Raw genomic sequence first — 27,289 nt, forward strand, 5'->3', positions numbered from 1 at the left:
TTGCTTTTCTGAAATTAGTGTTCAAGTCACAGTTGAACGCTAATTCACAGGTACGTTCATGTTTCTTTTTTGCCTCCCAGAAGCTATTGCTAAATCATGACACATCTTATAAGTGATATTGAATTATAAGAGTATAGTTGCATTGCTGTTTCCCCTTTTAATTATTTCTTCTTTTCTTTACAAATATAGTAAAGTTTAAAAATAAAATAAAATTAAAAAAATAAACAAATATTGTAATACATTACTCATGGATTAAATTATGATTGATTGTTAGAATAGCTTATACAGATAAAATCTAAGACCCTAAGAAAATACTGGTTAGACATGGAAATATCATCTGTTAATTGGTGTAGTAAAGGACTGAATTAATAACCAGGAATTCGGAAACATTGACTTATGTAATATCTTAACACATTATCGATTAGAGAATTTTTGCAGAACCTAAGGCCTGTGACCAGAAATTTGCTGTGTAAGTGAATACTGAAACACTCTGGTCAATAACATTGGGGTAAAGTGAAAGTGAAGTCGCTCAGTCGTGACCGACCCTCAGCGACCCCATGGACCGCAGCTTTCCAGGCTCCTCCGTCCATGGGATTTTCCAGGCAAGAGTACTGGGGTTCGGTGCCGTTGCCTTCTCCAACTCTGAAAGTGAAGTGAAAGTGGCTCAATCGTGTCCAACTCTTTACGACCCCATGGACTGTCCATGGAATTCTCTAGGCCAGAATACTGGAGTGGGTAGCCTTTCCCTTCTCCAAACACTGGGGTAACAAAAGATATATTAATACATCTCCAGTCAAGAATATGTTAATTTATGATTTAGCTTATGACATATATATGTGTGTGTGTGTATTTGCATACCTCTCTTACAAAAAAAGGCAAGAAAATGGAACCACGTGCTAAAGGTTTAAAAGATGGCTGTGTCCTTGGAGAGACTCTGTCACACTGATTTCTCAGTTTATTAAAGCTTCTGCTGTTTTCCAGAGCTGTTTTTGGAGGAAGGTGGAGAGTACATGAGAATAAGGTCCTGGTGGGGCACAACTTTCTAGATTATTTGGCCTCCCCCTTTCATGGTGTTCTTAAAATACCTGACCATCTTTGTGGTAGCTGGTAACTAAATGATGAGGCCTCAGAATGATCTGGAAGCATGAAGCAAATAGAGATTTTTGTGGAGGAGCTGTATGGATTGGGGGGTAGCACAATGATAAATTGGGGATCCCCTCCTGTTCCCTTTCTCACCATGTGTACATCATTCACTGAAGCATTGGTCCTTGAGCCACCTACTCTCCTTGTACCTGGAGTATAACATTCAATTATAACTCAAAGTTGGTGATACCTTTTGACTACTTTCATCTAATTCTACCTTCCCCTACCCCCTGCCTCTGGTAACCACAAATCTAATCTCTTTTTCTGTGAGTTTGTTTCTGGAGTGTAATTGACCTACAAAATTGTTAGTTCCTGGTATATAGCATCATGATTTGATATTTCCGTATGTTACAAAATGATCACGTTTGGTTTCTCTTGAGGATGCTAACATATTTGAGACAGATATCATTAGCTATTTTATAGTGTCAAATATTTGTTAGAAACTCAACAGATTTGATGAATGATATAGGTTAAATGACCTAAATTAAAATTATAGAAATGTGACTCCTGACTTTGGTTCAGAAGTAGGTCATGAAACAAATTAAACTTCCCAACACGATCTGACTTTTCAGAATTTTTTAATAAAGTTGATGAAAAGGTTTTTTATGGAGACTAGCTGAAGAAAATTGATCATTTATTTAGCTAAATGAATGATTTAACAGCTAATGATTTCTAAATCAATAATATGGGCAGCTTTCCTCTGTGAATTCTGTTCTGGAATTAAATTTATCAGAGAGTGCTTGCCAGAGGCACTTATTTTGCAGAGAATTAGTGCTTGGAGGCTTAGGCATAGATTTCATCTGATTTCTAGACAAGTATTACTTGTCTAGAAAATGCAGTGTATTTTCTGCAAGGTTAGAAAATAAGCATTGCAAATTAAATTCATACACAGTGCTAAATGTAGGACAGATCTTTATTATTATTATTTTTTAAATAAATACATGTATTTTAAATGGTAATGAAAAATCACTGCAATACAGTCTACAGCCAGCAAGATATCTTGTGGATCCCATCCGATTGAAACCCTGTGGTTTCTGGACTACTTCAGATCCTCCTTGATAATTTTGTCATATGTAGCTTTACATGGCTCACAGATTCTCCTATATGTGAGGGTTTGAATTGCGCCTCAGTGAGGGCTGCTGAGAAAGTTGGGATGGGGTCAAGTGTGGGCAGTTATGACGTGTCTCCCCTTTCCCCTCCTCCCGTCTCTCCCCTCTCATCTTCCCCCAAGCGCCCCACCAAGTTGGTTTCCTTCAATAATTCAGTTGTTAGGGAGGAGGGGTTCTGGGTCAGCACTTGGGTTGTAGGGATTAATGAGCCGTGATCTGGCTGTGGGAGAAAAAAGATGTCACAAAGTGACTTTGACAGTTGTGTTAAGCATCAGGGAAGAGACATGATCCCTTTCCTTTCAACCTGGGGACGTAGGAGATGCTGGTGTGCCTGACACGGGTGATGGTGGCCTTTCCCGTCTTGGAGCAGCAGCGAGGCCACAGGCTTTGTGTGGCTGGAAACTCAGCTGCCTGAGTGCTAGAGAGGAGGCACATGTATACTTGTCCACACGGAACCCCGTTTGGGAAATAACTGTTGGGGAGCTTGAGCATTTGACCCTGTTTTCAGAAGGATTTTTCCCCTTTTCTTTAAATATTTTATTAAGGAAATTTTCAAATGCATAGAAAAGTCAAGAAACTTCTACAGTGAACCTCCCATATACTCTCCACCTGGATTTCAACAATTAATATTTTACTACACTTGCTCTAGTCCTCCCACCAAATACAGCTTCTTTCTCTGACACATTTCAGAGTTGTAGGCATCGTTACTCTTCGCCTCTTGACATGCACTGTGCGTATCTTTAACTACAGTCAATATTTCTTACTTTTTTATTTTACAACAGTTTTATTATTTATTTTTTTTCATTTACCAACAATGAAATGCAAAAATCCTAAGTGTAGACATAAGACTGTGAGTTTTGACAAGCACAGCACCTGTGTAACCCTGACTCCTTTCAAGATGCAGAACTTTACTGTCACCCCAGAAAGTCGATGCCTCTTTCCTGAAAACACCCACCCCACACTCCCAATCGGAACTGACACATGTTCAGTTTTTCCCCTGCTATAGATGAGCTTTGACTGCTCTAGAATTCATTCAGTGGGATATATTCTTTTATGTGGAACGAGATTTATCTGCTTCTATCAGTAGGTTTTTTTCTATTCTTTCTTTCTTATTTTTTTTAATAACTGAAAGGTATTCCACTGTATGAATATACCACAGTTTACCCCTTCTCCTAGTGAGGGACATGGGAGCTTTTTCCAGCTGAGGGTTGTTATGAAAAAGCTGCTGTGAACTCAGCAGTTTTTGTGAACCTGTGTTTTTACGGACCTTTGTTTTTATTTCTCTAGGGTAACTATCTAAGGGTGGAGTTGATGAGCCAAAGTTTTTTTTAAGGAACTATCAGACCTCTCTTGTTGGCTGTTGTGGTTTTTCTGGGCTGTGGTTCTTTAAGACTTCAAGTTCCCCATCTGAATTTTACCTGCCTGGCAAGGAGCAGACAGAAGCTTGTCCTCAGGATAGAAGCTGTAAAGATGGGAAACTCACTGGTGTCATTTCATTTTCCAAGTGGCATCTGCCCTCTAGTTTCTGTCTGCTTTGAGTGTCTCACCAGTGCCTTAAGATACCTGTTTTTCATGCTTTATCCAGAGTACAGTTTTCATCTGCAGGAGGGCTGTACAAGTAAGAGAACCCAATCCCAGAAGAATTTAAATTGGATGTAGTATTCTGGATTTCACTGGAGTTCGTCTGATGAGAGTGGGGCAAAAGTCTGAGTCATCAATTCCCCAGAAAGATGAAACAAAAAGCCAGGGTACCTTTCTCTTAGGATTAATTCTGAGGAGTCAACTCATATCAATGAAGCTTACCCTGTGGAGAGGACTTTGGACTCACCCTCAACTTAAGCGATCTTCATCTTCTGTGGTTGAAGTAGATGTCAGGAGACCTCTTGAGAAATGGGCCAAATGGGCATTCAGGTGGATGAGATATGCCAGCTAAATGGCAGTCCTGGTGGAGATGCTGCAACAAACACTTGGCTTAAAGTGAGAATTTGAAAAACATGGCAATTTGGCGATAGCTATAAAAATTATAGTTGTGGGGTTATTTGACCTAGTGATTCTGCTTCTAGGAATTTATTCCATGAATTCTCACACATGGAAAACACGGCACATGTTCATTGCTTGTAATAGCATAAGATTGTCGATAGCCTGATACATACCGATGGAGAGGGATATCTTATTTTGTATGTTTCGTTTTCTGTCTGCGTGAGTCAGCTTGGGCTGACAGGACAGAATACTATAGACCAGGTGGCTTAAACAGCAAAAATTCCCAGTCTCACAGTTTGGAGACTGGAAATCAGATGCCAGTGTGGTTGGGTTCTGGTGAGTTATCTCTTCCTGGCTAGCACACAGCTGCCCTCTCACTGTGTCTTTACCTCAGGGCAGAGAGAGAGGGAGAGGGAGGCAGAAGGTATGAAGGGGGCAGAGTATGGGTTTTCATGGGAAATAACAGGCGAGGTCTGGTAGGCATGCCTGAGCAAGCTTGAGATGAAGAGTTTGGGTAACTTTGGTGGACTCTGGGCTATGGGGTGATCTCTGCCTATCTAGCACTTGGCCCTGGGGTGATCAGGGCAGAGGTGATATTGTGCCTGGAATGCAGAAGCCAGAGAAAGGGGCTGGTTCAGAGAATTGGCTCCAAGCTGGTTGGTTTGCACATCAGTGGTGTGCCCGCAGGGAAGCTGTTTGCTTTACTTGGCAACTGACTAGTTTGCCAATAGCCCAGATTGACAGGACTCTTCCCCCTCAAATGTCAGTGCATTATAAATTGCAGAAAAGTTTTAAAATTGATGGATACTGTTGTGAATATGGGGCTTCCCTGGTGGCTCATTCAGTAAAGAATCTGCCTGTGATGCACGAGACCCGGGTTCAGTCCCTGGGTTGGGAAGATCTCCTGGAGAAGGAAATGGCAACCCACTGCAGCACTCTTTGCTGGAGAATTCCATGGACAGAGGAGCCTGGCAGGCTACAGTCCATGGGGTCACAAGAGTCAGACATAAGAGTTGTTTATATGAAATGAAGCCTTTGTGGTTATTATTCACTTGGAGCAAATATTTGTATTTTAAAATGATTATTTTCACTATTTGTAAAAATAACAATGATTCTTTGGACTTCTCTGAGGGTGATTTTTGTCATTACTTTTAGCTCATGGAAATTAATTATTTCTTTTCTCTTTTGCCTGCTAAAAGCTTTGTATTCAATGAAATATGTTCAAGAAACACTGGTGACCATCTTTTGAGTTGTACCTGTGAAATAATATAACTATTTGAAAAATAAACCTATTGAAACTTATATTTTCAGATCTAGTTTTTCCCTCACAAAGGTCTCTCAAGGGAACTCTGCTTTATTTCAGCCACGTCATCATGACTGTTCTTTGTTGTTTTTGTTTTTTGTTGGGTTGTTTTCCTTTTAGAATTTCCTTCAGGTCTCTCAAGGGAACTCTGCTTTATTTCAGCCACGTCGTCATGACTGTTCTTTGTTGTTTTTGTTTTTTGTTGGGTTGTTTTCCTTTTAGAATTTCCTTCAGGATCTGGAGCATATGCTTAGGACTTCAGGGGTAGCATATTTTTTCATCCCTTGAAGGTGCTTTGATTTTTGGAAATCGCCAAATGTACATTAAATGGAGTGTAAGATTGAGTTGATGATAGGATTAAAAACAAAAAGAAAACAAGGAAAGAAAGAAAGGAAAAAAGATCTGACTGGAAGTCAGTAATGGGACTGGATGATTTTCCCAGGAAGGGCTCAGACCAGCCCCAAACACAACTCTGAGAGGGACGGTCCTCCATTAGCTGGGGTATCGGCCATTCACCTGGAATAAGGGCTCCTGAGCCATTCGAGACAGGGCTGGTTTTGATGAGTAGGTTTAGATTCTAAAAGCCATAAAAAGGGGGTGGTTTGAAAACTGTCCTCTTTTGTACATAAGGAAGGGAAATATCTGAAGGAAGTAAAAATGGAGTGGAAAAAAGCTAGATGAGATTGGAGGTTGCAATTGTAGAGGAAATGAGTATTTAGAGAACTCAGATTCTTTTACTAGAGGTACTGTGCAAGAAGCCTAGTTCCCTTTTAGATGAGTCAGGCACAGGACATGGAGTTTTAGGTCACTTCTGACACTCCACCCACTTAGAGCTGGCTCATCTAGGCTCAGCTGGTAAAGAATCCACCTGCAATGCAGGAGACCAGGGTTCGATCCCTGAGTTGGGAAGATCCTGGAGAAAGGAAAGGCTACCCACTCCAGTATTCTGGCCTGGAGAACTGTATAGTCCATGGGGTTGCAAAGAGTCAGACATGGCTGAGCAACTTTCAGCTTCCTCTAATACACCATAAAATTATATGGTGTATTTACAAAGTGAAATATTACTTACTTTGAATTATTTAGATGCTGTTTACCATCATTAGTGAAGATCAGGAGAGTGTGTTCTCTATAAAAAAAGTTTACACTGTGATGACAGTGACTGTCTGGTATTGGCCACTTAAGGTCCTAAATGAATGCCTCCTTGTTAATACAAAATGGATAAAAACACAGGTGTTATTCGCAGTGTTCTCTCTTTTATTAAATCCATGGCATTGATAGGTTGTTGCTTATATAAAGAAGTCTTATAAAAGTTGTAACGGTTGGGATATTTTAAGATGTTATATAATCAAAGCATGAAACTTGTTTTCTTTTCGTGGAGTGTGGTGCAGAGAAAGAACCCAGCCATATTGTCATGACTGTAGTAATCAAGAGAGTTATCCTAAGTCTGCTCTCGCAGATCTGTGTTGTTGTTCTGACCATGAGTGCTCACGTGGTCATCTTCCACAGTAGCTGGCATTGATATCCAGAATTGTATAGCATGGCCTGGGTCTCTAAAACCGGAAGATTAGCTGGAAGTGACACCCTCACTGATCTGTTTGCACTTAGACTTTGTAGCTGCACTAACAGTATTCACATATGTAAGTAGCAAATGGCATAATGTGTTTGAGTTAAGGCAAGACTACCATTTAACATAGTTTCATATAATCTGTACTTTGATGGTGCTGAATAGACTTTCTTATAAAGCATCTTAAAAAGTTCTCTGAAGATAATTACAGTTGAAATCATGAAGGACTAAAATCGTGACACTTAGTAACCATGACTGTCACATGGATCCTCAAAGAAAACAATGAATTTTTTTTCCCCCGCATCCAGTTCTCTTACAGCTAGCAAGTGACGCTTTACCAAATGATATGACATTGGCTCTTGCTTATCTCCTGGCCTTACCACAGGTAAGTTTGCCCTTAACCAAGAAAAAATGACTTAAAAAATGAATAAACTGAAAGTCTCTACTGGGGATTTTCACCAGTGAATTGTTTATTGCATGTTTCATTTCCTTCTGGTTGTTCCTCTGCATAACGGAAGGGCTGTGGTCAGTATCTCAAGAGTAAAGTCTACAATGTTAGCTGAAATCTTGATTTTTAAATCTTCTTTCACATGCATAGGATCTGCCTTTATAATCTGTCTGAATTTTAATGTAGTCATGTTAAGATGAGCTTGAGTCGATTTGATAGAAACTTTGAACCAAAATTCTACAGTAAGGACTAGAAATGTAATGGTTTATGATGGTTGTGCCAATTTCCTTTCAGCTGAGCTCTTTCTCTTGTTCTCCCTTGTAGGTGTTAGATGCTAACAAGTGCTTTGAAAAGCAGTCCCACTCTGCTCTCCTTCTCCAATTGGCAGCCTATTATTATAGCCTCCAGATCTACGCCCAGTTGGCTCCATGTTTCAGGGACAAATGCCATCCTCTTTACAGGGTGAGTCCTCACAGTTTCCACTTTATTAATGAGAAATGGTAAAGCTTTTCTAAAGTAGTTACAACACTTATTTACCTCTTCGGAGGGACTGAAGCGCTTTGCATTCAGAATGGATTCACAGTGGCTGTGTTAGATGGAGTTGCTTTTCCATGCATTAATAAGAGGCAGAGGTTATAGTATGTAAGGTGAATGTTGCTGCTGCTGCTGCTAAGTCGCTTCAGTCGTGTCCAACTCTGTGCGACCCTGTAGACGGCAGCCTACCAGGCTCCCCCGTCCCTGGGATTCTCCAGGCAAGAGTACTGAAGTGGGGTGCCATCGCCTTCTCCGAAGGTGAGTGTTGATTCACCCCTAACTTCTCTGTCATTTACTTTATTTTACAGCATTCTTAGGAAAGGCTGAAGTAGTAGAGGAGAAACGGAGAACTGGCTTTGTAACTACGTTCTCAAGAGGAAGATGGCTCTGATTTAGGACAGTATGCAATGTTCTTCTTTGAACAGCACTGCACTTTTATTTATTTTTAAGCCAGAGAGGTATGAGAGTAGTAATTGTGCAGGTGAAATGTTGAGACATACTATGCCTACTTACTCCCATGGTTCTGACACCTTTTATTAAATTTATTGTTAATTTCTGAGTGAGCCCACCTAAGCTTGGCCTCAAGTTACATTGCCTTCTTTTCTGGACCCAAAAGTGTTTCAGGTGCTGCTAGAAAATGGAAGGCCTCTAGGTTTACTTGTCTGCACCAGCTTTAAGCATCAGCATTCAGAAATTATCTCCTTTTTATACTGGGTATTTTAAGAGAATTACCACTTTAAGAATAGATAAGCAAATAGATTAGACTTTCAAATCCACTCTGTGTACAAACTCAAGGCTTAGTGTCTCTTGAGGCAGGATTCTTCCTCCCCTGACCCAGAGCAGACTGCAGAGAAAGAATTTGGATGCCTTTGCCATCCAAAACATATCTAAGAGCCTGTAAGTATATGAAAACATTCTGTTCATGGCAAAATCTATGGCTTTGATTCTTCAGTTTTTATTTAGAAAGAGAAAGGGGAATGAGCGAACTCTCTGCCACACAGGTTACTCTCCCAAGGGCATCACCATTATGAGTGGATATTGTTTTCAGAAATGGGTATATTAGGATGAAGTTTGGGCCAAGAAAAGAACTGTCTTTTTTAGTCTAGTTCATGTATTACTTTATTTGGGAAATTTTGAATTTCTTGTTTTGATAGCTACTGCTTTGTACTCCTTTTTCCCCCTATACTCTAGTAATTTTCCTTTGTTTTGCTTTTATATCACAGGTATGTTTTTGTTTGAGATAAGGAATTGACCTACTGTGTTATAAATTGAGAGGAAGAGTGATTATATATAGGTGGAAGTGTGGCAGGTTAATTTCTGGAACAGTGTACTTACTTAATGGAGCAAGCATCGTCTCTTCCTTTCTGTCGCTTCTGCATCTTTTTCCAGGCATCTGGCAGAGCAGCCTTTCCGGAATGGAGGTCTGGGCTTCCTCTCCTCCACTTCAGTGCTTCAGTGGTTTCCCGTGGCCCTAGCGAGGTCGTCTGGCCTCTGTTTCCTCACCTTCATTTTCCTTTTGTTCCAGCCATACCAAGCTGCTTAAATTTCTCACACAGCCCGTGTATTCTCTGTTCCTTGTCTTCAGCACTTTGTAATCTTTTGCCCATAATGTTTCGCCAGCATGCCTTTGCTTAGTGCTCGGGTCCTGCCACCTGCCACCATCCTGTCATGCTCCCAAGCTGTGCTGGATGCTCCTCTGTGTGCCTGTACTGCCCTTTCCTTACCTCGTGACTTCTATACTGTGTTACTTTGAATTTATCTATTTTCATCTCACTGGATAACGAGCTGTTTCAGGCCGGTGCCTGTGTTGTATTCATTGGTTTCCTCGTTGCAGGACCTGGAATGTCAAGGGGAGTAAACAGATGTTCCCTGGGGTAGAATACTGAAAATTAATGAGTCATCCTTCAGTACATAGGAGGCAGTTGGATAATGTGTGTGTGTTTATCAAAAATATTTGTCAGATGACTGCTTGTGCCAGGCAGTGTTCTAGGTCCTGGGAAGACAGTAGTGGACAGTGTATATAAAAACACTTCCCCTTTTCAGATTTACATTCTGTTTGGGGAGGGGCCCCATCAACAACAAAAAAAGTAAATATATTCTTTGTTTGATTATGATAAGAGCTTTGCAAACAAAAAGCAAAGAAGAAAGTTAAGCAGTGGAGTACAGTTTAAAACAGGCTCAGGAAAGGCCTGAGTTAAGAGGGTGACCTTTGACTAAAGAAAAGGATGAGCATAGCACGAGGAAGACTGAGGGGAGGAGAGCGTTCTAGATAAAAGGATGGAACCTATAACAGAGAAGTTGATATGTCCCTGTGCCATCCTATGTACTCTAGTGTTTTTTCACAAGTATTTAAGGAAGTATTGAAAGTATTACTTTATAAAATGTGAGGCACAGAAGTGTTGCCCGACTCCAGAGGGAAAGGACAGCAGTGGAGTCGGTGACCAGACTTCACTGTGACCCGATCGGGTCTCCTCTAGGCCGGGAAGGTGTCAGGAGGGGTCACAGCAGTGGTGTATGTGGGGCTTGTTTAGGGGAGCTGTCTGGGAACGGTAGAAGGATGAGTCTCACCGTGGGAAGACATAGGCTGTCTCAGTACCTTTCACATTCATTCTGCCGTTTGATTCCATTGAGCAGCCTCATTTTGCAGAAGTGGCAGCCTCTGCAGAAGGTAAGACTCAGAGAAATTGGGTTACTTGCTCAGGGTCGCTCCGGTAGGACGTGACCTCAGTCACCGGAGCTCCTGATTCCAGTCTTTACCTGCCCATTGTCTGGTCGTGCGGCCACTCCAGCTTTGTTTCAGAAGCAGCGTGTCCCTGTGTTTTGGACCCGAGTGATCTCTGGCTTGCACTCCAGCATGATGTTTCTACCCGCTTTGCAGTGGCTGCTGGCTGAAATCTCCACTCCCGTGTTTGACAGGGAAGCCACTCAGTGAACACTGGTGGCTCTTCCTCACCCCACCAGTCATGATCCCAACACTGGCTCATTTGAAGTTTATGCTCTGACTGTTCAGACTGTATATTTCTCTGAATCTGACATCCTTTCCCACGCCTTGGTGTCTGTGCAGATGTAATTCTCCTGCCTGAAATACCTCTTACTTCTTCCCACTAGTAGCAGATGAGTCTGAGCTTAAAAAAGCTTGCTGTGTGAAACTTTCTCTGCTGCCTGAAATGATTTTGTTTTTAATTCTCTTTCTTACCTTTCTAATTATTGTAAATAATCTTTTTTTTTTAAGTTGAAAAGTAAAGTTAAAGTCACTCAGTCGTGTCTGACTCTTTGCGACCCCATGGACTGTAGCCTACCAGGCTCCTCTGTCTATGGAATTCTCCAGGCCAGAATACTGGAGTGGGTAGCCTTTCCCTTCTCCAGGGAATCTTCCCAACCCAGGGATCGAACCCAGGTCTCCCACATTGCAGGCAGATTCTTTACCAGCTGAGCCACAAGTTAATTTCTGTCTCTCACGGCGCTCTTCCAGACTTCCCCTAGAGCGGATCTTGTAGGCTGTGATAGCCGGTGCACCTCGTCTTCTTTCCACATATGATCCTGTTGAGGGCAGGAATCCCCGTCTATTCAGAATCCCCAGGACATCACCTCCTTCTAGTTACTCAGTGACTGTTATTGGCATGTGACTAATTTGAGGAATCATTTCACCTGCTATGGTGAACAGCCATCAGTATTACATTTTGGGAGTCCTGACTTTTCTTGGACGGGCCTGTTAGCTGGATGTTTTAAGTATGTTTGCATTGTCCATTGACTACCTAATGGCTCATTATTTGAGTCTTTTCAGAATCTCTCCCTGCAAAAAACCACACAGCTGAGTTTGAATTAGACATGACAAATTTCTGATGAATCATCTTGGAAATGGAGATCCAAGTGGTTTCAATTTGTTGCCCACACATAATAACTCTCCACGAAGCTTTGCTTCCGCTCAATTGTCAGTCCAGCTTGTTTCACATTTTCTCTTTCCACTCCCTGCAGTTCTGAGCTGCGGGAATGATAACTTAGGTAGATTACTAGGTTTGAATGAAAGTGTTGATATGATTTGTGGTGTCATTTCTGATAAGAAGCCTGTGCATCTTGGTGCAAAGCACATCCTGTGTCAGCCGCACAGACCCCCAGGACCCGGCAGCAAACCTGGGTGATCATTGGAGCAGCCCAGCAGGCCTTTTTTCTTTTTAATATTTATTGATTGACTGATTGATGGATTGATTTAGCTGGCTGCACCAGATCTTAGTTGCAGCATATGGAATCTAGTTCCCCGTCCAGGTATCGACCCCAGGCCCTCTGCCCTGGGAGTGTGGAGTCTTAGCCACCTGACCACTGGGGAAGTCCCTCATGTTTCTTTTTAGAGATCTATAATGATGATTGGCAAATGGTCACTTGCAGAGAATTTCCTCTTCTAGTGTTTATCCTAATAAACTTTTTATGTTGAAAAAACAATGCAAAAACATGGCAAAAAACAGATGACGAAAATAGGATAAAACAAAAGGTCAGTTTCCTTTTTGTATCAGTCCATAAATAGTTATGGTTGTACATATTTATATAACAACTTTTCAATACATATATGAGTAAGCTATACACATTTCTGTACCTTGTTTATTTGTATCTTTTGTAATTATTGTAACTGCATCTCTTTTACAAATTGAAGTATTTAATTGTAGTTTTTTTACAAATTGAAGTATTGAAATTTACAAAGTGTTAATTTCTGGTATACAAACAAAGTGGTTCAGTTATACATATAAGCATGCAAGTACACACGTGCATATATTCTTTTCCATTGTGGGTTATTACAAGATATTGAATATAGTTCCCTGTGCTATACAGTATGACCTTGTTGTTTATTTATTTTATACAGAATACTGTGTATCTGCTCATCTCAAACTCCTAATTTATCCCTCTTCACGTATATGCATCTTGAAGTGTAATTTCTCTAGCTTAAAAAAAAAAAGTTTAAGAAGATAAAATCATTTAAAAATGGAAATGTGTCTTTTAGTTTTATATGCTAGAGAATCAAACCTAGCAGGGGATGAAATTCAAAACTTTATGGTAGACTATTTCTAAGATGCATTTTTTTAAGCTACTAATTGAAAATACTAAGTAGAAAATTATCTCAAGCAAGTAACAACCCTAGAGGGAAAACATACCACCTGTTTAAAACTTTCCAAACAATATTACCAAGAAATGGAGACTATTAAGCCTGAATGGATTTATTACCTCTACTAGTTAGTAGTACTAGATGAAGTCATTCAGCGTTCTAGTCTCATAAATATTTATGTACATTAATTTTTTTTTTACAGGGACCTGGCCATAGTCTTTAAAGAAAGCATATTTTTTTTTCTACACCTTAAAGAAACTGCATTGCCAGATTTGGGGGGAAGATTAGAATAATTTATTCTCTACACTTCTTAAATTTTTTATGCCTTTTTATGTTTTCAGTTTTTGTAGTATCATTTCAATACTGAATATGGGAGATTTCAAAGCTACCCGTAAAGTCCTTCAAAAGTTTCTTAAAGGCTAAAAACTTTTGTACTCATGGATCATGTCATTGAACTTAGGTGGAAAAAGAGGGAGAAAGGTTTGAATATACTTTGCTCAAAAATTAGTGACTTGATGTGTAAAGCTGGATGTAGGACATTCAAGGAGCTCTGCTGGCAGGGTAGGGAGCAGGGCCTGGTACAGTGGAGAGCCCACAAGACAAGAGATCAGGAGGCTTGAGTCTCTTCCTTGCTGTGAGACTCCAGCTCAGGATGCCTAATTAGAGATTGGCATCTATAAAGCAGTTACCAGCAGTCTCCTGTGCCCATCACTGGGTTGGTATGAAGGTCAGATCAAAATCATGTGAAAGTGCTTTAGAAACTTTAATGCTGTGCACTTGTGAAGTGATTGAATGAATGTATGAAATGAAGTGTTGGGCTGAGTAGAGGATGCTTTTGGAATATATTGAGAGAAATTGTGATGAGCCCAGGGGAAGAATTGTTGCTAGAATTTAAAACTTACTTTAAAAATAAAATAAAATTAAAAAAAAAAAAAAAAGAAAAAAAAAAAAAAACTTACATTGGAAATAATCATGACAGGTAAAGTTTCTGGAGGAAGGGATAGAAAGTAGTAGTGATAATGATTAGAAAATAATTTGCATAGAAAGCTAGAACTTAAAACATGCTCATCCATCTACTCTCTATGAAGCGTCTGTCAAGAACAACGTATTGGTTGGCCAAAAGATTCGTTCGAATTTTTGCCCCAAATTGCATCTCTAGTAAGCAAAGGATCTGGTATATAAACTAGTACTGCTGATGTAAAAGCTGCTGCTGCTCTTTGGTGTGTCCCCCTTTTACTCCACAACTCTAATGTGCTGTGGGAAAGATACATCCACTAAGTACACCTGGTTTCTGCCCTCTAGAAACTAATTTAATACTTAAAAGAGAGGCAATGTAAAGTATGCAATAAAAGTACAATTAAAGTGTAACAGATGTATCAGTAATGTGCGTGCATAGTCACTGAGTCATGTCCTACTCTTTGCAACTCCATGTTCTGCAGCCTGCCAGGCTCCTCTGTCCATGGGATTCTCCAGGCAAGAATACTGTAGTGGGTTGCCATTTCCCTCTCCAGGGTCTCTTCCCAGTCCAGGGATCAAACCTGTATCTTTTGAGTCTCCTGAATTGGCAGGCAGCTTCTTTACTACTGTGCTACCTGGGAATACCTTTGAGTAAATTCCATAATTGCTTTCATTTTTGGAGCCCCTCCTACGGACCAGGTCTTGGTTTGTGTATTTTATATGTGTGTGTGTGTATAGTTTCTTAGGCTTTGTGCAACCATGCGAGCTATAGTATATTGCCATTTTATAGATAAGACTATTAAGTTTGTAGTTGTTAAGTAGCTTGCACAAGGACATTCAGCTAGTAACTTATGTGTATCCATGTTTATTACACTCTGTCATGCCATTTTCTTCATTGGAAAAAAAGAATAGGTGTTTTTTTGCCACGTATGAAAATGAAGGTTGTATGTGGAGACTTGAAACTCTCTGTGAGATAAAGAAAAGCCAGTGTAATGTTAGTAGTAGCAATTATGTGCATTATTGCTGTGTGCTATTCAGTACTCTTGGAGCTGAACTCTTTAACCTGGTTTGGGAATTTGCTTCATAAATGGTGTTAGAAAGAGAATAGAAATGAGATCAGATATTTGGTGTACTCTCCCAATACAGGTACCAAATCCATGAGATGCCAGAAAACTGAGTGAGAAAATGAGTATGGTACAATAACCGTAAGAAGCCCTTGGGAGAGTGAAGGTAGTCTGTTCCATGAGTAGGGAGTAGGAACCAACAGCCTGGTAGAGCAGGGCATGGAGTCATACAGAGATGGGCTGCCTGGTTGTTGCTCTGCCTTCCGAGCACACTGGGCTGTTTGAGGCTGGAGGACTTGAGTCTAAAATCAGAGGGTCAGAATATACATGGAAAAAAGCCTTCTTCACTGTTTTGATCAACATGAGTTAGCTAGTGGAGTGCAAAACCAGTACAAAGAGCTCCCTGAAAGAACACCTCAGAAGAGCTGTCCTGCTGCCCTAAGACCCCAGTTGCTGCATATTTGCTCCTGCTCTCTCTCTTTCTAGGCAGAAAAGTGCTTACTGGATGAGGTGTGAGACGAGCGGGCAACAACAGGGCACACCAGGATGCAGAGCAGGTGTAGATGGGCTGCTGGCTCCCTGGCAACATCCATATGCCAGACGGCTTCAGAGGGGGCTGTGCCTCTGGTGGGTGGTTCAGGGAGGGGCCTCATGAGCTTCAGTCTGTAAGCAGAAGGGAACCGGGTTAAATGACAGATGAAGAGGCACTAAGAGCCTAGGAATGGGATCTGATTTGCCTAAATCCGTTGCCAGATATACCAGCCTTATACAGCTTATTCCCAAATCACTTCTAAATGCAGTTAGATCAGCTTTGTGCACTCCATCTTCCCATCAGGGCTTAGCCATCTAGGCTTAGCACATATTCTCACCTTTACTGGAATTTGTTTCCCTGTTGTTTTTTTTTTAATATATAATAATTTTATTTATTTTTAGCCATGCTGGGTCTTCCTTGCTGCACAGGTGTTTTTCTAACTGCGGCAAGCGGAGACTAGTTGCGGTGCAAGGGATTCTCATCGTGGTGGCTTCTCTTGTTGCAGAGCATAGGCTCTAGGGTGTGTGGGCTTCGGCAGTTGTGGCTCCCAGGCTCTAGAGCACAGGTTCAGCAGTTGTGGCCCATGGGCTTAGTTGCTCCAAAGCATGTGGGATCTTCCCGGACCAGGGATTGAACCCATGTCTCCTGCATTGGCAGGTGGATTCTTTACCAGTGAGCCATGAGGGGAAGCCCTTTTTCTTGATGGCCTTTTTACTACTTAACACCTGAATAGTTAGACTAGGAATTAACTCTTCCACGAAGCCCTGCTTGACACATGCCTGAAGCCAACCCCTCTGTATTCATTCCCATAGCACCCTGTGCTTAGTGGTATCAAACCATTTATTGTCGTTTGATTGATTGTCTTTCCTTATAGACTACATTCCTGGAGGAAAGGGTCACATCTTCTTAGGACATCACCTGGCACATAATAGCTGCACAAAAAGTATTTGTTGAGTGAATGACAGGTGATCTTACAGCTACTTACTTGGGAGCATTGGTTTTCAAATCCAGGTCTTTTGACTTGAGATAGATAGCTGCAGTTTTTGAAGACAGGACTCAGTGTATGCATAGAGATAGCGGAAGCATTTAGTAAAGTTGACCTTTTCTTAAATCTACCTGTTGGAATCCAGGAAGATTTCTTTAATTGGTTTTTATCATCACTTCCAGACCGTTCCTTAATAGGATCAAGAGAGAGAATGTCAGGCTAGGTTTGGCAATATAGACCCGACACTGATAAATCGCCTGTGCAGCTCAGAATAATGACTTATGCATGAGAAATGCTGATGGCTTATTATAATTAGATGTGTTTTAGAGAGCCACAGGTAGATTCGGGAGTGTTTTTTTTTTTTTTCTTTCTAATTTGCTCATATTAGAATATGTACCATGTCTTCCCAGAAGCTGGGAGGGATTGAGTTAATGTTGTTCACATGTTAAGTAACTCTGGAAGCATGGTGGAGCTGCTATGTACCAGACCAACTTTAAATAAATGTGGTTATATTATATTTATTTAATATAAATAAATAACTACCTTTCCTGTCAGCTGATCAATTCTGGGCTTTGTTCTATTTGAATAATTGTTTTGTAACATCAGTATCAGTTTAGTCGCTCAGTCGTGTCCGACTCTTTGTGACCCCATGCGCTGCAGCACGCCAGGCCTCCCTGTCCATCACCAACTCCTAGAGTTTACTCAAACTCATGTCCATTGAGTCGGTGATGCCATCCAACCATCTCATCCTCTGTCGTCCCCTTTTCCTCCCACCTTCAATCTTTCCCAGCATCAGGGTTTTTTCAAATGAGTCAAAGAATTACAGGACAGTATCCCATTGAGCCCCAAATTGAGCAAAGTACAAATTGGTTGCATACTTTCTTAGGAAACTAGAAAAAAAATGATGATTGTAGGAACAAGGATGGGTTTTTTTTCCCCCTTACTTATCCCTGGAGAAAATACTCTTCTACTTAACTGCCTAGGCATTTCTAATGGGATTATTGAACTACAGCTTTGTTATTGAGAATACTTAGATGGTCCAAAGAATATTTATCCAGGGGCAATGATGACAAAAATTGCTTCCAGGGTGAATTATTATAAATGATCAGATAATTAGGGAAGAGATCTGGAATAGGCTCAGGTATCCAATGGTAGTTGAAAAAGCAAGCATATGTATTTTTTAAGTGGATGGAGGTTTTTAAGGTAAAAGAACAGAGCAGGCATCCAGAAATCCATTCCTAGACTCAGTTTCTGTGTCCTGTTCTTATGGTCTGCAAAATGGACCACCTCTGCAACAGACTCCCCAGGGTGGTTGTAAACCTTGATTAGATAGCGGCCGTGTGAAGGGCCAGACAGACGTCCAGTTGACGTGACCTTCTTCCCATTGTTACTTTTTTTTTCTAATTAGTCTTTTTGTTATTCACAGGCTGATCCCAAAGAACTGATCAAGATGGTCAGCAGGCATGTGACTCTGTACGGACAAGAGGCCTGGCCCGAGGAGCTCACTGCACTGACCAAGCAGTTGCACTATTACAACCAACGCCTGCTGGACTTCACTCAGGCTCAGATCCTCCAGGGCCTGCAGAAGGGTGTGGACGTGCAGCGGTTCACGGCCGACGACCAGTACAAAAGGGAAACCATCCTTGGCCTGGCCGAGTAAGAGATACCTTTGTCTCATAAAGGGATGGGATAAAACACACAAGGACAAGCTGAGGTATCAGGACTATGAGTCACAGTCCCTTAAAGATGTACATTCATGGTTACCGTAAGCAGGGTTTCCTCTACTTCTTCCGATCCTGTGAGGGACATGTGAGTCTTCACAAATGGATTGTTGGTGGGATCATGGTTAGCATAGCTGCCTTCTGAATGATCAGTAGATGCGGACTGTATTTTAGGCTTGCAGATTTAAAATAGTAAGGATGATAATTATAAGAAAATTTCCCTATGATTTTGGTATCCTGACCCCAGTACCATGTTAGAGGTGATGCAGTATGATCGGGGTTAAAAGTATGAAGCTTACCGTGTGCGTGCTAAGCCACTTCAGTTGTGTCCTATTCTTGGCAACCCATGGACTATAACCTGCCAGGCTCCTCTGTCCGTGGGGTTCTCCTGGCAGAAATACTGGAGTGGGTTGCCTTGCCTCCTCCAGGGGATCTTCCTAACCCAGTGATTGAACCCATGTCTCTTACGTCTCCTGCATTGGCAGACAGGTTCTTTACTACGAATGCCACCTGGGAAGCCCATGAAGCTTACTTTAGAAATTTAAAAACAAGATTCCCTTTGATTCCTGGCTGGAATCTCACTTTCTGCTACATGGCTGTTTAATTTCCTCACTGTGTTAAAAATAGGTACAGTCGACTTAATCCAAGAGGAAGGACCACGTGTTGTGGGTCCAGGGCACCTTCATCTGTCCTGGGTTCCGAGAGAAAGCAGATCTTTCACTCTGGCAGTTTCTCTTGTTCGAAGCCTGTAGCAGCTTCCGTTTTTTCCTTTGTCCCTTGGCTCTTTCCAGAGAAAAGTTAGCCCTTGTGTGAGATGCCAGTACACTTCAAGGCCTGTGGGAATGTTCTCTTCTAGGTATGGAGTTGCCCTTGGTTTTAATACTGGTCCTCATTTTTTGTTTTAGATCAAATGAGTTCTGATCAAATGAGAATTACATGCCAGGTGTTGGGGAAGTTAAACAAGATATTTTTATAAAGTGGGCTCACTCACAATGGTTATTAAGTTAGAGGTATGTTTTGTTTTTAACACCCTGATTTGTGGAGTGCTTCTTATGGGCCTAGAATGGTGTTAGATGCTCTATAAACTTTATTTTGAAAACATCTTTTAATCCTTAAAGGTAGCCCTCTGATAGAAAATGTTATCCCCATGTTATAGCTGAAGAACTTAAAAGTGTTTGTCACTCAGTTATGTCTGACTCTGTGCAACCCCATGGACTGTAGCCCACCAGGCTCCTCTGTCCATGGGATTCTCCAGGCACGAATACTGGAGTGGGTTGCAGTTTCCTTTTCCAAAGAACTTAAGGCTTATTAATATTAAGTAATTGGCCCAAGTTTCCATAGATGGTAAGGATCACAGCTGTGATTTCCTGCTACCTACCAAAGGCATCACATCTTCAGCACCACACACCCTGCCCACACTGCCTGATTGAATTTTCCCAGAAGCATTTGTATGCAGTTCAGTCTAGGTTTCCAGCCTTTGAAACAAGGGTAGATTGTGCCTACATTTTACAGTTATTAATCTCTCCTGATAAGTACCTTAAAATCAGTGGTAAAGAATCTGCCTGCAATGCAGGAGCCGTAGGAAATGCGGGTTCGATCCCTGGGTCAGGAAGATCCCCTGGAGGAGGGCATGGCAACCCACTCTAGTATTCTTGCCTGGAGAATCACATGGACAGAGGAGCCTGATGGGCTATAGTCCATGGGGTCACAGAGTCAGACATGACTGAAGTGACTTAGCATGCACTCACGAGAGGTACCTTAAAATAGCAAAGACGGTCTTGATTATGGCAGTGGCCGTTGCTATTTTTCATCATTATTCTTAAATCTTAAAGCAGCAAAATAACTTTAGTACTCTAATAGTACTTTATATTATCCTGGGCTTTTTTCCTATGAGAAGACACTCAAATTCTTTTTAGAGTGAGGCAGGGAAAATGGAGATCAAAGAAAGATAGTAGGGACAGCCTATGGGAGAATTCAGTTAAGAGAAATGTACAGTTTTTTTTACTCTTCCCCTCTGTTCTCCTGGAGGTTCATAATTTCTTAGGTTCGTTTAATGTCCAATTTGAAAGTGACTGAAGAGATAATATCATGCAATCTCCTTACTTTTGGAAGAGGCATGTGAGAAGCACAGAGCTTTAAAGCATTGTTCAAGGTCACAGAGCCAGGAGTTGAGCCTGCACTTCCTATTGCCAAGTCCAGTGGGCTTTTCTTTGGGCATTTGGTAATCCTGAGTGAGATTGTTTATGGTTTCTTAGAAGAGGGTTATTATGCAGATACAAGTTAACAAGATAAGGCATGCCTTACATCATTTTTGCTAGGGCTTTGTCTTGTCTTTTTTTTTTAAGCATCCAGCTAGCACATGCTATTTGAAGCATATCCTAGAGGACAAATATATGCTTTTGATAAATAAATAATAGAATCTTCTCCACAATCTGTTGTTTATAAATATACACAGCAGTCTTTAGATGGCTCGTTCAAAATATCTCAAAGTATCTATGAGTTTTCTGAGTTAGCACTTCTGGTTTGGAGACAGGATTTTAGCATCTCACACAAAAGAATCCTTGAAGAACCTGCTTCCTGCTGTTTTGCAGCTCCACCTTCAAACGTGGCCATTCTTTATTTTCTTACCAATTTTATGTCCATTTTAATGGCTGTTGTTTTCTGTGCATACATTATAGTTGTCCTTTTTTGTCTGTATTATCTTAGTTATTACTATCTCAGTGGCTAGGGTGACTTTGAGGAAAACAGAATATAGTTTGGTTTCTTCCCACTTTTATCAGATAATAAAGATGTGAATACTTAGTACACACCTGGTGTCAGATGCTGTGGTAGACTCTCATAATAGGAAGGGTGAACTGCTAATGGTCCCTGTTCTCCACAGACTCTCATTTTATCCTGTGGATGTCAGGATAAAATGAGAGTTTTATCAATAAATCCTTTAAGAAATCATTTTTAATGACAGTTGCCTAATAATCCAGGTATTGACAGACTGAATTCAGTCCTTGGTCTCTTTTTTATAGTCTATGAGCATTGAATGGCTTTACATTTTTAAAAATGGCTTACATTTTTAAAGGTTTGTGGAAAAGCAGGAGTAAAAAGCAATAGAAGAATATGCTTCTGAGACCATATGGTGGTAAAGCCTGAAAGATTTACTATTTGGCTTTGAACGGAAATCATTTGCCAGCTCCTAGATGATCCAACTTACAAATATCGGTTTCCTTAGTGAGGCTAAGTGTAGTCTTAGCAGTATTACTTGATGGTAATAGGTATTTCATTCCTGTTTCTGTGGTTTTTATCCACCATCCTTCTTTTTTTTTTTAATTTATTCATTTTAATTGGAGGCTAATTACTTAGTGGTTTTGCCATGCATTGACATGAATCAGCCATAGGTGTACATGTGTTCCCCATCCTGAACCCCCCTCCCACCTCCCTCCCCATACCATTCCTCTGGGTCATCCCAGTGCACCAGCCCCGAGCACCCTGTCCTATGCATCAAACCTGGACTGGCGATCCATTTCACATATGATAATATACATGTTTCAATGCCATTCTCCCAAATCATCCCACCCTTGCCCCCTCCCACAGAGTCCAAAAGACTGTTCTATTCATCTGTGTCTCTTTTGCTGTCTCACATACAGAGTTATCATTACCATCTTTCTAAATTCCATATATATGCATTAGTATACTGTATTGATGTTTTCTTTCTGGCTTACTTCACTCTGTATAATAGGCTCCAGTTTCATCCACCTCATTAGAACTGATTCAAATGTATTCTTTTTAATGGCCGAGTAATATTCCATTGTGTATATGTACCACAGCTTTCTTATCCATTCGTCTGCTGATAGACAACCATCCTCCTAATGAAGAATCCCATCCTTATGTTTCCTTTGCTTCAGGAAAGTTGGGGTCTTGTGACAATTTCTCCAATATGGCCTTTATGTAGGTGCTCTGGACCAGAATTGTTTACATACCTAGAGATTCTCATATCTGATGACACCATTCCCTGATTTGAACTTTCCATTGAGTCTCCACTGCCTGTAGGATAAGGTATAGGTCCTTCAGTAGACCTGAGGACCCTGTGCATTCATGGTTGTGAAACCCCGTCTATCAAAAGCCCATTTGTCTCTTCTCCCTCTTTATCGCCTCTGCTTAGTTAATCCCTGTTCACTCTCTCATCTGTATCCTCACAGTATTTTGTAGTCTTTTGACATTACCCCTTTCTGTTTGATGCCTGGTTCACACCTCATACACTCCATTAGGCCGCGAGTTCCTCAAGAAGTATCTTGTTGTTTTTATATCTTAGACAGCTGGCATAATAGCTGGCCCAGTGTAGAAAATGAGAATTTATTGAGTGACTAACTGTGTTTTTCTCAGAGATTTACCTGTGGGGCAGGGATCCATTTCTTTGCATTCCTTTTTCACTGTAGGCCCTGGTACCTAGACCATCATTTTTTTATCTCACTACGTTTTGGACTGGGTCATTCTTTGTTGCAGGAAGGCTGTTCTGTGCATTGTAGGTTGGTCCACAGCCTCCCTGACCTCTGCCCACTAGATGCCAACTGCTTTCTCCTTTTCCTCACCCACCATGACAATCAAAAATGTCTCCAGACAAAATTGTCAAATGTTCCCTGAGTGGAGCTGAATCACCCTCGTTTGAGGTCCATTGATCTAGACGATTCCTTGGTCATTTGCAACGCATCACAGTGAAGAAGGAGCATTAAAATCCCTTGGGTGTACTTTTCCTGAATTACTGTGACATGTCTTATGAGGGACTGTGCTGGCTGCGCCCCCTTTAGCATGAGAGCAGTCGTAATGAACGCTTTCTCTGCTGATTAAGGTCACGTGTTTCTCTTCTTTCCTTTCCCTGTGGTTGATGCACATTTGTGAAGGACGCTGGAGGAAAACGTCTACAGCATCGCTCTTTCTCTGGCCCAGCGCTACAGCGTCTCCCGTTGGGAGATTTTTATGACCCATTTGGAGTTCCTGTTCACCGACAGTGGGTAAGCACACAACTTGTGTAAGTTTACGTCCATGTCTTTTTTCAGAGTCTGTTTTAGAGGAATCTTGAAGTTGTATTGTTCAGTTTCACTTTTCCTTTTGAGCTGTTGTCGACTGGTCTCTTTGTACAATCTCTCTTCATACATCTCTTTAGACATCAATATGCTAATGATTGTCTTAGTTTTTGTTTTCAGTGATAATCCTGAATTTGAGACTTTTTATTCATTGAATCACAGACATTTACTGAGAATCTCTTGTGTACTAGGAATAGTGTTAGGTCCTAGGGTTACAAGTCGTGAACAAAAGCAGACATTTGAGTTGTCCTGGAACTTTTAGTCTAGGGTAGAAGACAGATAATAATTGAATAATGACATAGGCAAATGTGAAATTAAAACTGTGACAGGCCCTGTATAAGAGAGCCCAACTAGGGGATTTGGCATAGTTAGGGAGGACTTTCCTGAGGAAATAACTCTTGAGCTGAGACATAACTATTGACTCAAAATTAAGTATTGAATATACTAGAAGCGTTTTCTAGGAAGGCAGGACAGTTTACTGTAAAAAGCCCCTCGACAGGATGGAACATGATTTCTGCAGGCCTAATAGATGGTGATATGGTGAGGCCCCCAGAGTCATTGGAGCATGATGTGAGATGGGGGGAAACCAGACCTTGTAACAAGAGCATGTGGGCCCTATCTAGGGCTGTGGGATCTTTCCTAAGAGTGATAGGAGGGTACCTAAGGATTCTGATAAGAGAGAGAGGTAATATGATCAGGTTTTCATTTTGATAAGATCATTGTGGCCACCATGTTGAGGAAAGATTTTAGGGAGGCCGTTGCAGACATATATGGACTGTTTAGGAAACTATGAGAGTAATAGACTATAGGACGGATGACCATAGCCTGGAGTGGGGTTTTGAAAGTATAGGAGTAATGAGAATGGGCTTCAGAGATACCTGCAAAGTGAAATAGAGGGCACTAAATAAGTCAAATAATAAGGATAAACTAGCTATGGAGGTGAGTGAAAGGAGGAGGGTTAAACATTACATCCAGGACTCTACTTGGTCAGTCCATTGGATGATGACATCATTTGAGACAGAAAATACTAGTTAGGGGCACAAGGTTAGGGGAGGGTGAGGAAAAGGCAAAGGAATAGAAGTGTTATACATGTGGCAGTTCCCAAGAGGAAAGATCAAGTGGACAGTGTGTCTTACAGATTTGGGATTCATAAGGAAAGGTGGAGTTTGGAGATAGTAATTTGGGAGTTATAGGCACATAGATAATAAATAAGTCATGTTGCTGGTGTTCTTTGGGAGTGAATGTAGAATAAGAGAGGAGAAAGACTTAGCACAAAATTTGAGGACCTTCCACAATTAGTGGGAGAGGAAGAGCTGCCAGCAAAAGGGACAAAATCAGCAATTGAGAGGGAGGAATATTGTTCTAGAGAAGCTATGGGACAAAAGGGTTTAAAGAAGAGGGGTAGTGTTGAATGGTCAGTTCAGTTCAGCTGCTCATTCTTGTCCAACTCTTTGTGACCCCACAGACTGCAGCATGCCAGGCTTCCCTGTCCATCACCAACTCCCGGAACTTACTCAAACTCATGTCCGTGGAGTCGGTGATGTCATCCAACTATCTCATCCTCTGTTGTCCCCTTCTCCTCCTGCTTTCAGTCTTTCCCAGCATCCCGGTTGAATGGTCAAGACCTGTTATAACTTATCAGCTTTAATTTTATTAATATTTCTGGAATTCTACCATCTACATCTTAAATATTTATGAAATTGTTACATGGATGACAGTATTAATCTGTAATAAATATTGTAGTAACTTCACCATTTTAGAGGCATAGACATGTTCAAATAAATGTTTATTATAAAATGCATATTGGCTTAAAAATTTTTGGCATTTTATTAAATGTCTCTTTTCATTGACTGTTTCATAAAAGGTTGTCATATCTGTCCAAACAGGATGCCCCATTGGTCTCTGAATATATTATAAATTATCAGGCAATCTAGTAATGTGCATGACTGTTCCCAGCATATCATTACGGCAGATCACAGTGTGATTATGCAGATGCACAGCAGTTACAAAAAGGAAATCATTATCTGCTGATGCCATTACTTATGAGCAACAAAACACCTAATGTTGATTTAGCAAGTGGTGTTTGGTGCTCCCTGTTCTTTACTTAAGACTGTTATTTGTCATACTGTTCAGTCCAGCTTAGTCACATGAGTATTAAAGATCAGCTGTTAATACAGTAGAAATTGCCCAATATTTACTTGCTGAATCAATGCCAATAAGATGTCAGTAGATTGCAGTTACAAGAAAAAGACGTTCTTTATTTTAGGGTTTTTGTGTTACTATTCCTTTAAAAAAGCCATCTTCGCCTCTGAAGTTGATTTTTCTATAATTTTGCCTTCTCCTTCCTCTTGGTTGAATTTGGAGGTATTTCCTCATCTCAGCCAATGTACAGAGAAGCAGGCACACAGGCTGGATGAGGGAGCCTTGTGCACTAACGCAGACGCTTCCGATCAAGAAACCGTGAGTACATCCTGATAGTCTCTCCAGCCGTGTGTCCCTGCATGGGAGAAATCAGTTCTCAGAAACTCATTCTCCTATATTCTTAAGTCATAAATGATTTCATGGTGAAATGTCAAACCTACAGAACCTGACACATGATCGATCCTTAATGAATGGTAGTGATTACTGGAATTTCACTCCTGTAAGAAAGAGATAATTGTCATAAACACCCAAACTTGAGTTCCTGGCCTCCTTTCCCCCTTATTTTTTCTCATTTTCTTTCTTTTTCTTGGTAGTTTTCAACATCAGAGATGGCTTTGTGGGTCTGTGTGCCTGTAGTCAGCTCCAGCTGGCGGACCCTGGCTCTTCTGAGTGTGTTCAGCTCCCTGAGCTCAGGGTTGATTCTCGCTCACCGCAGCCTCCACAGCCCTCTTCACCTCTGGGCTGTTCTAGGCACTTTGGTGCATCTTAGAGACGATGTCTGGTGTGAGGGCATGGGTTTTGGAGTCAGGCCACATTTCAAGATCCAGCTCTGCTCCCCATAACCCTAACTGTGTAGCCTTGAGCAAGTCTCCCGATCCTCTTGCATTGCTGTTTTCTCAGGTATGAGGACCATGATCCCCACCTGGTTATGGTTGTAAAGATTAGAGAAAATCTGTGGTGTGTGTGTGTAGCCAGGTGGCTCTTCAATCTGTCAAGATTATTCCTGTTACTGCTCTTGTCAGTTCTGCTGATTCCATCAATGTCTTTAAGTTTTGAATACGGGATCATTTTGAAATGGCAGAGGATGCTTCTAGCTGGTGGAATAGTGCATTTGTTTATTCATGAAGTATTATTATCATCTTTCTTACTAGAACTTTTGTATTTTGAGCACAGTTTTAAATGTTGAACAAAATGGGCTCCTCCTTACTCTATAGCATGTATTCTAACTGGGGAGACCCACACCACACACACACAGTTAAGAACAACTAAAAATAAATTGCTAGTCATAGTAAGTACCATAAAGGAAACCCACAAGGAGCGGATAGAAAAGACCTGTCTTAGGACATACAAACAGATCACTCTTGGAGAAAGGAAGAAAAGGCATTTGCAGAGGGACTCCATTCTGGGACAGTGGATTGTTGGCATTTTTGAGTAAAGGAACAGCCTTGGTGGCTGGAGCGAGTGGAGCCCAGTGAGCAAAGGAGGACTACACAGGGGCCAGAGATACCTTTGACTGTCAGCTTTGAGAACAGCCTCAGTCTGTTCCTTCTTATTTAAGCTGCAGACCTGAAGGCCACATATCCTACACTTTTATTTCACTCTGATATGTGCTTTTCCATCACCCAGGGGATTGATTATCTGCA

General features: G+C 41.1%; 1 protein-coding gene across 1 annotated transcript in view; it reads left to right on the plus strand.

Annotated features, from left to right (window-relative positions):
- Positions 1 to 27,289, plus strand: part of LOC129641149 (NBAS subunit of NRZ tethering complex-like) — a 65,047-nt gene that overhangs the window by 27,969 nt on the left and 9,789 nt on the right. The window contains exons 8-11 of the mRNA XM_055565930.1: positions 7,408 to 7,484; positions 7,872 to 8,009; positions 18,138 to 18,367; positions 23,322 to 23,432. Of these exons, the coding sequence (XP_055421905.1) occupies positions 7,408 to 7,484; positions 7,872 to 8,009; positions 18,138 to 18,367; positions 23,322 to 23,432 (556 nt within the window). The remainder of the gene's footprint in view (positions 1 to 7,407; positions 7,485 to 7,871; positions 8,010 to 18,137; positions 18,368 to 23,321; positions 23,433 to 27,289) is intronic.

Source organism: Bubalus kerabau, unplaced genomic scaffold (genome assembly GCF_029407905.1).
Source record: "Bubalus kerabau isolate K-KA32 ecotype Philippines breed swamp buffalo unplaced genomic scaffold, PCC_UOA_SB_1v2 scaffold_78, whole genome shotgun sequence".
NCBI classification, from domain to species: Eukaryota; Metazoa; Chordata; class Mammalia; order Artiodactyla; family Bovidae; genus Bubalus; species Bubalus kerabau.